Here is a 14,815-nt window from a genome sequence, read left to right as displayed (position 1 = left end):
AAAGATGGAGCTTGCAGTGAATACTAGTACAGGTTGTCCCCAAGTTATGAATGAAAGGAGGTTTGTCCTTCAGTTGAATTTGTATGTAAGTTGGAACAGGTACTTTTACCTAGTCCCTGTAATAGCTTCCATTTAATAAGTGTGAGTTGTATATAAGCGGGGTGTCTGTAACTTGGGGACTGCTGTGTAGTCATCACACTGCTCACCAGCAATGCCATCAGTCAGTATGACAAAGCGTTTGTTCTGGATTGTGCTGGACTGAGGAGGGAGGGAGAGGGTTGTCATCAGCCTCAGAAGCATGTTCAGGAGAGGTTCAGGTGCGTTCACATTTGTCCAGGCGTGGCCACGCAGCTCCCCTGGGCAGCCTCACTGCTGGCTGCTTGTACCATGTGTCGCCATCGCTGGGTCACTTTCAGAGGTTTGGTTCCTGAAGTGAGCTGGGGTTGGTTAAGCAAGCAGGTGTGAAACTAATTCTGGGACTCAGTTGTTACAGTGGCCTCAGAACTGGCTGTTTGCCCAGGAAGGTAGAGACTTCCTTTGGTAGGTATCTCATTTATAGATGAAGGGACTAACGTGGTTGAGAAGCTGTCCCAGGGCATGGGCTGACAGGCCAGGCAGAGACTTAAAAGCAGGCAGTCTGGCTCCCCCGCACCTGGTAACTGTCACACAGTCGCATTATCTGGGTGCCTAGAACTTCACTGGCTCCCTGCACACACTCGGGGGCCCCTTGCTCACTGGTCATGCTACTCTTTCCCTCAGAATCCTGCTGTTATTCACAGAGACTACAAGTGGGGCTGGCCCCCAAGTCGTGACCTTCCTGCTTGCTCTGGTTTAAAGTGTCACGAAATCGTTACATGTCCCAGCCAAGAGACCGTCAATGCTTTCCTTCCTTCAGTGATGTAAAAATAAATAAATATCCTTTTCTTAAGCTTGTGTTTGGAGAATGGAGTATGGCCTTGAGTGGAGAGCACAGACTCAGTCTCAGGTGACCTGAGTGTGACTCCTAGCCTGGCTCCCAAGTAGCTACATGGCTTCTGGAAAGCTACTGAACTGCTTTGAACCTCAGATGTCATGTGTGTATGGCAGTGTCTCCTGGACTCACAGAGATGAGCATGTCACCTGGCACTCTGCTGGGGAAGGGACAGTGCCCAGTGCCTTTCCTGGCCCATAGCCCCCGCTGCCAGCCTCCTGCCACACCAGGCTGCCACCTTCCTCCCACCTCTTGGCCCTATTTCACACTAGAGTGTCAGCAGCATCTCTCCAACTCTGTGTATAGATCTCTGTTCTCCAAAGCCTGACCCTGGTGTCCCCTTTTCTAGGAAGCCCTACCCCAACCTCCGCCCCAAGTCTCCCTCTGGGCCCCTGAACTCCAGACAGGCTTCCCTGCCCCCACCTGAGCTTCCCTGCTCAGAGATGCGTGTCATTTTAAGCACTTCCCAGGTGTGGATCTGCGGCATCTGCCCAGCAGGTGCGCCCTGCACATCTCAGCTCTCTACCACTGAGCATGATACTAATACCTACCCACAAAGGTGTGGTAAGGATCAGGGACTTACAGCATTAACTGCAACATGGCCTGGCCTATGGGAGGTGCTCCTGGTTAGTCTGTGTTTTGCAGTTATTTTTATTCTTATTTCTGTGTCCCTCTGACATTCATCTTGTGCCTCTGTCTGTGAGGCCCTAAGTAAGGGCAGTGTCCAAGTCACATGTGTCTGTGAATGTGCCACCCTGCCAAGGGATGTGGCCTCAGTTTTTACCTTAGGGGACCTGTGACTTTTTCCACCAAAGAGTAAGTAGACAACTGTCAAGTAAATAACAATGAAATCAAATTACCAAGGAGGCCCCAGTTCCTTGACACGCTGACCTCATTATTATTATTACCATCACCTAGTGCTTTGCTTTATGACAGTCAGTGTCATTTGGGGGAAAGCTGATGGCACTGGGAGGTTTGGGTGTTTCCCTGCCTGTCAGTGGGGACCCCGGCCTTCCTCCCTCTCCCAGCCTCAGGTTCTTCTTTGCTGTGCTGCAGGAAGTAACGCGTCCTCTTCCTCCTCAGAGCACCGTGCAGGGCCGCTGGTTAATGTGCACGCAGCCACACGGGCAGGGAAGGTCTGGTGACAGTCACCGTCCCCAGTGTTACCATTTTCATTATCACAGCTTACCTTTATCACCTTATTTTCATTACTTTAGCTTTTATCCTAATATAAAAATAAAGTCAGCTGGGCACAGTGGTGTTCGTCTGTAGTCCCAGCTACCCAGGAGGCCCAGGTGGTAGGGATCACTTTAGCCCAGAAACTAGAGGCCAACCTGGGCAACACAGCAAGACCCCATCTCTAAAAAGGTTTTTTAAAATGAAAATACTGAGGATTTTTAAAATGCAAATTCCAGTGGTTCCTTAGGCTTCATGCTCATTTCTCCTCTTACGTTTACAGTATACAATAGAAACTCTGTAGTCAGCCACTTCCCCACGTTGACCACCTCTGTAAGTTGACCAGATTTCCTAGGAACCAGATACGCACCATGTGTACATGTCAGCACCACCTCCCTGTGCTGACCAGCTTGTTATAGTCCCCTGGATGGTCAGCTTACAGAAGATCTACTGTGTATATTTTTTTGTGGTCTCCATACATTGAGAAGTGAAGCCCGCTAGCATATTAGGGCTAGAATGTAACCCCAGTTTCAGAGAAAGGCAAAGTTGGAGGACAGCTTAGGTGAGAAGAGGATTGGCAGGGTCAGATGGGCTTCCTACGTACCAGCCACGTTGGGCCACAGCCCCCAGACCTGGGGGCACCCCCTCACGAGCAGGTCGAGCTGGGGGCCAGGCCACCGAGACTGACTGATCAGATGAGGTGTGCTGCGCTGTGAGAAAGGGGTGGGGGCAAGTATGCCCTGCTTCTCCTGTTCCCCCTCAGAATTTTCCCCTTCCTCCGACTGCAGGAATGTGTAAGAGAAAGGGCTCCCTGCTGCAGCAGTGACAGTCACCATGAAGGTGAACTCCCCTGGAAACTGCAAAGCAGGTGCCAGGCTGTGTCTGGGGTGGGGTGGAGCAGGGCCTGGGGCTGTGGAAGGAGGGGCCCAGAGGTGGGTCAGGACAGGCCCTAAGGTAGGTGGGGCGGGCTAGAGATGGGTGGGGCAGGGCCAATCCCCTCCCTTGACACTCATGCTTCTCTCTGAGCAGTGGGAGACTCCTTTGAGGTCAGCTACACAGCCTCACTGCAGCCTGAAGGCCTCAGACCCGGAGAGAGCCTGAAGCTTCCCGCCCACCTCACCTTTCAGAGCACGTCACTGGTATTAATTTTTTTTTTTACTTAGATTTCTGTCTTGTCACTGCCATGTGAGATTGTTTTAGGAACACTGACGTTTAGGGCACTAGGCTCTGGGCCCCGGAGTCTTAGTAACACCTGTGTGACCTTCATAATTTATTTAACCCCTCTGGGCCTCAGGCAGGGTTGTCGTAAGGATAGTAATCCATACACGTTAATAGCTCATCACTGTGCCTTGCACATTGTAAGCACCTCGCAAGTAGTTAGCGTTAACTTTAGTTTTCGGGGTGGCCCTAACATAGTACCCCAGCTGAGGGGCTCACCAGTGACAGCAGGTCATCATTTCACAGCCAAGAGGCTAGAAGTCAGGGTGTCACCAGAGCTGGTCCTTGCTGAGGCCTCTCTCCTTGGCTTGTAGACAGTATCTTCTCCCTGTGTCCTCACATCCCTCTGTTTTGGTCCTAATCTCCTTTTCTTATGAGGACACCAGTCACATTGGCTCAGGGCTACCCCATGACCTCACTTACCTCTATTACTGCTTTCAAGGCACTGCCCCCAGCTAGCTTCAAGCTCTGAGGGTCTGAGGTTTAGAACGTCAACACACGAATGTTGTGTATCCCTGAACATTGTCGTTCTTAGTTCTGGATTTCTCACTTACCCTTCTGTGACTCCACATATGCAGAGAATGCTGGCTGGCTGGAGTCTTGGGCGGGCGCTGCCCACCCTGCATGCGGGCTAGAGGAGAGGCGTCCTTGTCTCTCAGAAGCTCTCGAGGCTCAGCTTCTTTTTGTCAGGTTATTCTGACTGCAGCCCCTGAGAAAGTCTCTTTTCCCAGATGTAGAAAATGTAGCTCAAAGTGGCTGGGACTGCCCAGGTCATGGGGCAAGCAGATCTGACCCTTCAGCCGCCCGCCCCTCCTGGGGCCTTCTCACAACCGTACGGCTACATGGCCTGTGTGGTGTTTCCTGAAGTAAGGAAAAAAATAGAGATAAATTTAGATAAAGTGAAAGATACTGAAAAGGTAAAGACAGATACAAGAAAACTATAAAACTGTTGGGAATGACAGATCTCCCAGGAAATAAGTATAAATTCAAAAAAAGAGAGAACAAAGAAAGATTTAAAAAGATAGGAACAAAGTGTCCCAGAAGAAATATCGTCAGCAATTTCAGAGGATAGAAAGCCAAGTATGTCAAAATCAAAGTCTAAGATAAGGGAAGAATCAGAAGGCAAGTCTGAAACTCAGAATAAAAGGAGGCCAGGCACCTGGCTCACTCCTGTAATCCCAGCACTCTCCGAGGCCCAGGCAGATAGGTGCTTGAGCTGAAGAGTTTGAGACCAGCTTGAGCAAGAGTGAGACCCTGTCTCTAAAAACAAAAAACTAGCTGGGCATTATGGCTGGCGCCTGTAGTCCCAGCTACTCAGAGGCTGAGGCAAGAGGATTGCGTGAGCCCAGAAGTTGGAGACTGCTGTGAGATATGACACTACAGCATTCTACCCAGGGTGACAAAGTAAGACACTGTCTCCAAAAAAAAAAAAAAAAATTAACAATTAAAAGAAAAGGAAACCAAAGATCATGTCTCCTCCAGCTGTGAAGCATTTGAGGATCTGGCGAGAGGTTTGGGGTACAGTGTGGCTCCCTCACCTACTCCACACCTCCTCTCCTGACCCCTCCTGACACAGTCCTGTCTGCTCCTTTGCTCAGTTCCTTGTCTGTGATACTGACTCCATCCCCCCGTAACCCTCCCCCAGCCCTCTAGAATGTCAGCTCCACGAGACAAGGGACCTCCTCTGTCCTGTTCACAGCTGTGTCCCCAGTGCCAAAAGGAGAGTCCTGCTCATGACAGCTGTTCAGTGACTATCTGTTGAACAAGTGAATGAACACATCAGTGAACTAATGAATCTAGGACAACTTTTTTTTTTACATTCTCTGTGCGTCTGGTTTCTCATCTGTGAAAAGGAGATTGTTCTATTAATACCTTCAGTTTTCTATGGGGATAAAGAAAATGATGTATATATGAATGTACACATGGCCTAAAGTTCCTTCTTTCTCTGAGCTTTTAAGACTCTCTGGGCAGTTCCATGGACAGAGAGTGAAGGGCAGAGAGCAAGGCCCACCTGCCCAGCTGAAGATTCCTGAGTCCCAAGCTTCATCAGCTGGAGTTCTGGGCCTGCCTACGCTGTTAGACCACTAGCTTCACCTCCTCCCACACACTCTGATAGAAATGACTTACAGAAGGCAATCAGCCAGTGTCTGTGGCGTGAATAAGTGTTGGAAGTTGGCAGGGGCCTCCTGTGCCTAGTTCTCAGACAGTTTCACCTGATTGGACTTATGAGTCCCTTTCACTGACTCCTGGGCTTTTGGCTTTTGTTTTGTGCAGTGGTGTCATCACAGCTCACTGCATCCTTGAACTCCTGGGCTGAAGTAATCCTCCTGTTTCAGCCTCCCAAGTAGATGGGTCTACAGGTGTGGACCACCCCACTGGGTAATTTTTTAAAAATTTTGTGTAGAGAAGGGGTTTTAGTTTTGTGCCCAGGCTGGTATCAAATTCCTGGGCCCAAGTGGTCCTCTTATCTTGGCCTCCCAAAGTGCTGGGATCACTGGTATGAGCCACTGTGCCCAGCCACCTTCTAGGCTTTTATAAATTATATAATGAAGGTCAGTGTGTGTTTGGAATTAAAAATGATCAGACCCTAAGTCTGAGTGAGACTTCTATCAATTCCACATGAGAACACACTGGTTGTTCTACTTATTAGCGAGTTGTAAAGAGTTCTTATACTACAAATGGGGAAATAAAGGATTTGTTTAAAAATCCATCGTGTGCATGGGATGAGTGTTCACGTCAGTGCACGTGTTCCAGAGGCTGTATTTTCAGAAGCAATGTAACTTCTTGGACTTCACCCCCACCCCCCAACACACACTGAAAAGTGAGAGAAGTAGGAAGACCCCCCCACCCCCGGCTCTTCTAGCTCTGCCATTTTAGAGCCGTATGAGGCAGTAAAATTAGTTAATCACTTACTGGGGCCTACTCCATGCCAAGTGCAAGAGGTAGTTACAGTCAGAAAGGCATTGCATTTGGGTCTGGAAACTGCCTTGTAAACACACACACAGAGCCACCAGCTCCATGTGGGCTAGTTACATGAAACCACCTACAGGAAGGCAGGTCAAGAGGGAAAATGCTAGAATGTTCATCTCAAGTTTTTTATACCATGTTATATAAACATTATGTCCACCCTATAAAACTGCCACTAGGTCCCACTTGGTCCACATTTTTTATTTCAGCCTAGGATCTAAAACATGCTTCCCAAGTCATGAAACTTATATCCTAAGTACAGAGGTAAGGATTTGTGTGTCACCAAGAGTTGAAGACATGCTCTGGAGTGCACTGTACCCTCCGATCTGCTTAGACCTTGGATCAGAAAACACAGGTGGGCGCAGCAAAGTGTGGCTGAAGTGGACCTCAGCTAGTCTCAGGGGGCCCTGAGATGCTCCAGGACGGAAAGGAGCAAACAATTGCCCTGCAGTTGTCTCTCCCTTAAAGAATCAGGTTAGGGGGGGCTGACTCAGGGGTGTCTGTGATGAGAGTTACACAGAGGTTGCTTAGCACCTGGGACTCCAAGCTCTGAAGCCCCAGGCTGGGGTAAAAGCAGTGATACTCCTACGATCGCTGTTGGCACTCCTGCTAGCCACTTCTGCCAATAGCATGATGCTGTTCTCGCCCTGTGTACCAGGCACCCCTCCCCTCTGCCAGGTTCTACATTAAAAGTGGAGGCAGGCACAGAGCGGTCACTACCTTGCTGGGGTCCGACTGCTGGTGTGTGATGGAGCCATGTGGCACTGTGGCTTGACCCTCAAGACTGTTGACTGAGGCTTTTTCTTATTTCCTTTTCTAGAACAGAACGCAGCTAAAAGCCCTTTTTACCATAACAGCAGAAGAAAAGATAACGGTAAGAGAAACTCTGTGACCCACACACCCTGCCCACCCGTACTCGTGTGTTCTTTTGTGCAGGTGCTGCTCTGGCTCCTGCCTGTCCTCAGAGTCCAGGGCAGGGCCTGCTGCTGACCTTCGCCCCCCCCCCCCCAGAAATGTGTTGAGGCTGGGAGTTCCAGGCTGTCTCTCAGGTCCTCCCCCTGTGGCCTGGGGCTGTCTGGCTGGTTTCCCTGGTGACCTTCCACCTGGGCAGGACGGGCTGGCCTTTGGCTGGACAAGCTGAGGCTCTCCTGCCTATCTGTGCACAACCTTGTCCCTTTCTGCTGTTCATGTGTTGTCTTCCTGGAGCCCTGTGGTGTGTGGGCAGGTGTCCCAGCTGCTGCTGTCCACTGTTAACAGGGCTCCATGTTTGCTCACCAGTTTGATCATTCACAGCCCATGCACCCACTCACTCAGCGTTCCTCAACTGTCGATTCACTGTGTGTCATCACTTCACACTTCTGAAGCACCTGCTGAGTGCCAGGCTTTCTAGGCAGTTTACATATGTCAAATCATGTCATCTTCACCATACTCTTGTGAGATAAATTCTATTTTTTTTTTTTTTTTGAGACAGCCTCAAGCTGTTGCCCTGGATAGAGTGCCATGGCGTCGTAGCTCACAGCAACTTCCAACTCTTGGGCTCAAGCAATCCTCTTGCCTCAGTTTTTCTATTTTTAGTAGAGACGGGGGTCTCACTTTTGCTCAGGCTGGTTTCAAACTTGTGAGCTCAAGCAATCCACCCTCCTTGTCTCCCACAGGTGTGAGCCACCATGCCCGGCCAACAAATTCTATTTTTAAATCATCCCCATTTTAGAGATGGGGACACTAAAGCACATTAAGGTTTAGTAATTTAAAACTACCCTGAGATAGCACCTAACTGCAGTGACATTAGCCCACATTACAAACTCCCAAAGCTGCAGATGCTGGCATGGGTATGGAGAGAAGGGATCACTTTTACACTGCTGGTGGGATCTGACATAGCCTCTTTGGAAAGTAGGATGGAAATTCTCAAAGAACTAAAAGTAGACCTTCCATTTGATCCTGCAAATGGTGTCTACTGAGAAGAAAAAAGAAATCATTTTACAGTAAGGACATTTGCACTAGAATGTTTATCGCAGCTCAATTCACAATCACCAAAATGTGGAATCAACCCATCTACACCTGAATGGATTAATAAACTGTGGTATATGTATACCATGGAATACTATTCAGCCTTAAGAAAAGATGGAGACTTTACATTTTTGTATTAACCTGGAGTTGAAACACATTCTCCTTAGTAAAGTATCGCAAGAATGGAAAGGCAAGAATCCAGTGTACTCAATACTAACATGAAACCATGAGGTGAACTAATCCACACCCACACAAGAGGAAAGCACAATTAAACTCGAGTCAGCTCTTTGCCACTGGTCTGGCCTGGACCAGCCAGGTCCCGTTCCCTCGGCTTATCTAGCTGTGTTCTGGACAGTGCTGTTATCTCGCTCAGGAACAATTGCTCTTAGGTGCCTGACGGCTATTTACTTTAGCAGAAGAGAGGGAGGAAGATAAACAGTCTTTGAGGGAGAAGCAGTCTTAGAATAGATCTTAGCAGTCTCTCTTAGCTGAGCTTAGTACTCTTTAGCAGAGAGACGCCATGCGGCATTCTGCAGGCAGAAGCAACCGAGTCAGAGAGAGAGGTCAGTGATAGGATACGCAAGCTCCCCACTGCCTGGTCCTGCAGCCTAATAATAGAGGTGATCGTGTGACGCTTAACACCACAGGTGTAGAGACTGCCAATTCACTAATGCTCTCGTCTCACAAGTGCTCATGCTTGTTAGGAGAGCCAAATCCCTCCCCATGCCCTTTTCACCAAGGTGTTCCATTACCAAGCTATACAGGTGTTACTTATAACCAACTCTCACTCCTCCTTGCCATATGCTGTATGGGCTGCTATAGTCGGCCGGAGGGGGATTGGTGTGCTCTGCCCTAACAGGCACAATGTAGGGGTACATGGCCACCTTCTGGGTGAAGGGCACAGCTACAACTTGGATTCTAACAAATGGAAACAATGTAACCTAATCATCTGTACTCTTATATTAATCTAAAATGTTTTTTAAAAGGAAACACTTTCATATATGCATTATATTTTAAAAAATCCAAATAAATACTTTAAGCAGGAAAAAAAAGTTAAGTAGTGTCCCAAAATCACCCCTAGGCTTGATCGTTTGCTACAATGACCCATAGGGTGCCTTGCATTTTATAAGATCTCCATAATGTCACCTGTTGTCATCAGTGTTATTATTGTGCACGTGTGAAAGCAACACACAGCTATGCCGAGTGTTCTGTGGTCATTGAGAGTGAACTCTGGGTGTCAAGGTCTCACATACAGAGACCCCTGGTGGCCAAATTTGGTGCTGCTTTTGTGTGTCAGGTTCAGGGTGAAATTCTAGGGAGTAAATGGAGTTGGGGGCCGTCTGGGACCACATTGACCATTATTCCCATCCCCACCCTCACACTGAGACATTAACTGCAGAAACAACCAAATGATGTGCACAGTTATTGAAGAGTTATGACTGAATTTGTCATAACTACGACAGATTCAGGGCTAGCAATTTGGAATATAGATGGATTGTACTGTGGCTACTGATAGGAGAGAGAGAGAGTGCTGTGGGCCTGGGCAGGCTGGCAGGCTTCTAGGAGGAGGAAGAACTCAGTTGGGCCTTGAAAGGCCTTAGTTAAAGGTGGGGAAGGGGCATTTTAAAATACATAGCTAAAGAGGCAACTTGAAAGTTAAGCCCATATTGACTGTTGGTCGGACATGAACCCAGGTCTGTGGGGTGAGCTGTACATGAGGATGGGTCAGGGTTCTCTGGCAATAGCAGGGCTCTGGGCATCTGCACAGCTAACCAAGTCACACCAGGAAAGTTGTGACAGTGCCAAACAGGGAGCTCGCCACGGAAGGGAGCAGCTCTGCTGCTGTGCTCATCACACAGGTAAAGATGTGTCATGGTGTAAGTTGGGAGTCTGGGATGCTTGTAAACTGCACCGTCCTTTCCTTTTTTTTTTTTTTTTTTTTTTTTTTGAGACAGAGCCTCAAGCTGTCCCCCTGGGTAGAGTGCTGTAGCATCACAGCTCACAGCAACCTCTAACTCCTGGGCTCAAGCGAGTCTCCTGCCTCCGCCTCCCAAGTAGCTGGGACCACAGGTGCCTGCACCATTTTTTGGTTGCAGCTGTCATTGTTGTTTGGCAGGCCGGGCTGGATTCAAACCTACCACCTTAGGTGTATGTGGCTGGCACCTTAGCCACTTGAGCCACAGGTGCTGAGCCTGCCCCGTCCTGTCCTTAATGGAAACTGACACATGTCAGCCAAGGAAAATGAGGCTCCAAGAAATGGCTTCCTTCATTTTATGGCTCCTGGATGAAAAGATATTTGTGTTGTTGTTGATTATTTAGGGGCAGGGTCTGGCTCTGTCATCCAAGCTAGAATGTAGCAGTGTGATTACAGCTCACTGCAACCTTGAACTCCTGGGCTCAAGCAATCCTTTTGCCTCAGCCTCCTGAGTAGCTGAGACAACAGGTGTGTGTCACCTTGCCTGGATAATTTTTCAAAATTATTTTTCTGTAGAGATGAGGTGTCACTATGTTGCTCAGGCTGGTGTTGAACTCCTGGCCTTAATGATGTTTCCACTTCCACCTCCCAAGGTGCTACGCTTACAGGCATAAGCCACCATGCCCAGGAAATAGAGTCTTCTTGAGAGGAAGAAACAACTGTGCTAGATGTTGAGTACAGGCCTCAGATTGTGCCTGTAAGAGGGCTGGGCGCTCTGCCACGCGCCAGGAGGACAGGCTGTGATGTTCTACGGCCAGGATCCCAGGTCTAATCAGAGAGAGACATTTAAACCAATTGTCATGGTGCCCCAATTCATTTAGAACACAATTTTAATAATAATTCTAGTGGGACTTTGAGGGGTAGGTGATAAAATCATAGTTCCATCTGAAATAGAAATTATAAAACTAAATGGGAAGGTTTTGCCCTCACCTAGTAGATATTAAAAGTATTATAAAGCGACATGGATGCAGTCTGCCCCTCTGTCAGGAAGCTCAGAGCAATATAACAAAAGGAGTAGCCACACACACATATATACCCACGTATGTAAAGGACGGTGCTTTAACTCGGTGGGAGAATATGTTATACATGAATTTGAGGGCAACTGACTGGATCTTTTGGAACAAAAACAAAGGTGGATTTCGTATTTAGATTTAAATCTGAATAGATAAAGCAATTTGTAGGATGTCTATATGGGCTAATATTATATGAGCTAAGGAAAACTGGAAACAGTTGCAACTTTACACGTAAAAACAGCATTTAGAATGATAAATGAGAAACTTGGGGGATATTTATAATAAACATGTAAGATAAAAGGTTATATCTTTAACATATAAACAGCATCTATAAATTTACAAGAGAAGGAATACCTCAATAGGCAGCTGTCTACACATGAGAATTTCCCCAATACAGGGTTTTGCACAGTGCCCTTGAAGCACAGTGGAGGGACTGGATAAGTCTTTGGCAAAATCATGTGGCTTTGCGTCGCATCCAGAGGCCTGGGGTGTGCAAACAGCCTCATGTTACGCTTCTGCCTTCCTGCCATATGCTCCTGCCCCACTAGCAGTTGCCTGATCTGGTTCTTGTATCTGTCTCGGTCACTGTTCATCCTCCTGATTGTCTTCCCAGCCTTCACTTTTGCTCCACTCTAGCCCTCTGTCCACTCTGTAGTGATCTTCCTTACAACACAAGCTGGCCTGCTTTACGTTCTCCAGGGTCCCCAGTCAGGATCCTTCAGGGAAGTCAACCCTGCAAGCCGTCTCCCAGTGTCGCCGGGCCCTTCCTTTCCCCGGTTTCCCGTTGCTCCCTTTGCACACCCTCTTCCTTTCTCACCTGTCCTTTTGGAAAGTTGTAACCATTTTGCAAACCCCACCCAAACTCTCTCCAGCGGCCCCCTCCCCCCCACTCCCTCACAAGCGCTCCACCCTTTGCTGGGTGCCCCTGGCCTTAGAACACCTGTTAAACCCTGGCACTCTGTGAGGTTGAGATTATTCCTCTGGATAGCATTGAATACATGTTTGTTGACATCAGAATAGAATTTTTGTCCCGGAAGAGACCTTAAAGGTTATCTAGTTCCACTTTCTTATTTTGGAGTAAGAAACTCCAGAAACCAAGATGGGGGGAGGGGTAGGAAGGGGATGAGAGATAAAAACTTACCTATTGGGTACGATGAGCCCTCTTCTGGTGATGGGCACACTAAAGCCGTGACTTAAGCATTATACAAGGTGCCCATAACAAAGACATTAGCCCCCTGTTAATATTTTGAAAAACAAAAACCATGACAACAAAACTCAGAACCTGAGGGGCACTGGGAACTGGCGGAGGTCCTGAAGCTCAGGGTCATTGCAGTCCAGAGTCATGCTATGTAATTTTGTATCTAGTCTAACTTTTCTTCAGTAGATTGGTGACTGTGCAAAGCTACATTAGTAAGCGTGGCTGTCTCTCCCTGTGATCACCTCCAAGCTCTCACTCTGGCCAGTATGGTCAGCTGGGAGGTCAAGAGTCTTTTTATACTCAGCGCTGCTCCTCAGAGACTGTGGGAGAAGTGTCCACAAGTCACTGACCCCTCTGTTTCTTGGATCTGTATTTCAAAGTAAATAATTTCAACTGAATTATTCCTTGAATTTGATCCAAAAAAACATTCTGTATGATTTTCCTCTTTTTTCAGGGTTTTTATGTAGGGGTTTTTCCAGGGGAGTGGGGTTAATGGGTGGGATTTGACATATGGCCACTATGAGGTAATGTCCATAAAACCACCCCCTACATACATAAAAGTTGGAAGAATCACCCCATCACCCCACCACCAGAGGGAACTATGGCTAACATGTATGCTGCTGCCTTCCGCCGGCTGTGAGTATATTTATCACATTACTGACATCAAGCTCTAAAAACAGTTCTTCATTGTGCTTTTGCAACTTGGTGCTGGATCCTAAGCATTTAAAGATCTCTTTTGAAAGGCCTTTCTAGCATCACTCTCCATAAATGCAGCGATAGAATTCACCAAAGGCACCTGCCCCAGCTAATATGTGATTTCAGGGGTGGTGACCACAGATGATTCTTTTCAGGGTACAAGAAGGGAAGTTAATAGGGACTCAAGTGGATGGGAAACGTAATCACCTCTTTTTCTTTGTTCTTAGACAACCAGATTTGAGGTAAATATTCTCTTGGATATTTACAGTCAGTGATGATCAGCGGAGTTTGGCTTCAACATTTTTAGGGAATCTCTAAAGTGTGGTTAACCTGGGTTGACTGTCATGCTCTAAGTGGCTTTGAGTTCTGTACCCGTCACTGCACTAGTGGATCCCACCAGCACGTGGCCTCCCAAGCAGACATGTGGGGACATTTTGGGTTCCTGCTGTCTCTGGTGTCCTGGGCATTTGTCATACCACTGAGTATGACACTGAGTATCCCATTGACTGTGCACCCCCCTCCCAATGGCTTAACAACATTCCTAGTAACTGTAGGTCCAGTTTACCGACTTCCGCGCGCTACAACCTTACCAGTTAGGCACGACTGTCTGTGTGTGGGGAAGTGCACACGGTATAAAATTTACTGCCCTGTGCACTCATGGTGTTGTGCTGCTGCCACTGCTATCTTGTTCCAGAACACTCTCATCACACCAAAAGGACACTCAGCACCCATCAAGCTGGCATCACCGATTTCCTTCTTCCTGCCGTCCCTGGCAACCGCTGATCTGCCTCTGTGCCTTGGCTCTGCTGGCTCTGGACATTTCACATAAACGGACTTGCACAGTGTGTGTCCTTATGCTGTGGCGTCTTCCACCTCCCGTGTTTCCACGTTTCTCCGTGTAGTAGCGTCTTTCTTGTTATGGCTGAGTAGTACTCCATTGTATGGCTAACCCATGTTTAGTTTCTCTTTTTGTCAGGACATTTGTCCCCTCCCTGTGGCTACTGTGAATAGTGCTGCTGTATTTAGATACAGATTTTTGTTTGCACACCTGTTTTTAATTCATTGGGGTTTATGCTTACAGGTGAAATCACTGGATTGAATAATATTGTTTTTAACTTACTTTAAGAATCACAGGTGCTATTTTTTCCCTCACTTTACAGATGAGGAAATTGCAGCTCAGAGACGGGGAGACCCAGGGTTTCACAGGGTAGTAGGGGCAGATCTGAGAATTGAACCCCCAACTAGGGCTAGAGTTCGCTGTCCTTCCCAGCATGTCCCACAGCCCACTGCCACCTTGTTTCACACTCATATTCTCTCCCCTGTCCAAGGTGTCCAAGTTGAGCCTCCTCCAGCTAAAGTCACATAGTGGCCAGTCATCTTCTAAAACCGGCTCTGTGGTTCTGCTTGTGCCTTAGGGTGATGAGGCAAATCCCTCAGCACCGTTCCAAGGACCTCTGGGGTTTGGGCTGGTTCCCTTGCCTGCTGCAGGCCCTGCTCCCCCCGCCCCTTCCATGCTGCAGGCCCTGCTCCCCCCACCCCTTCCATGCCCCAGGCCCTGCTCCCCCCCACCCCTTCCATGCCCCAGGCCCTGCTCC

The 14,815-nt window shown here is 48.1% G+C and overlaps 1 protein-coding gene across 2 annotated transcripts in view; it reads left to right on the top strand.

Annotated features, from left to right (window-relative positions):
* Positions 1-14,815, top strand: part of EVC2 (EvC ciliary complex subunit 2) — a 157,731-nt gene that overhangs the window by 16,310 nt on the left and 126,606 nt on the right. For both annotated transcript variants that reach the window (XM_003800190.3, XM_023519319.1), the window contains exons 6-7: positions 3,176-3,285; positions 7,152-7,205. In XM_003800190.3, coding sequence (XP_003800238.1) covers positions 3,176-3,285; positions 7,152-7,205 — 164 coding nt within the window. The remainder of the gene's footprint in view (positions 1-3,175; positions 3,286-7,151; positions 7,206-14,815) is intronic.

The sequence above is a fragment of the Otolemur garnettii genome, unplaced genomic scaffold, assembly GCF_000181295.1.
Source record: "Otolemur garnettii isolate 467f Iridium unplaced genomic scaffold, OtoGar3 scaffold00171, whole genome shotgun sequence".
Lineage (NCBI taxonomy): Eukaryota > Metazoa > Chordata > Mammalia > Primates > Galagidae > Otolemur > Otolemur garnettii.
This window is presented reverse-complemented; position numbering and strand designations above follow the sequence as displayed.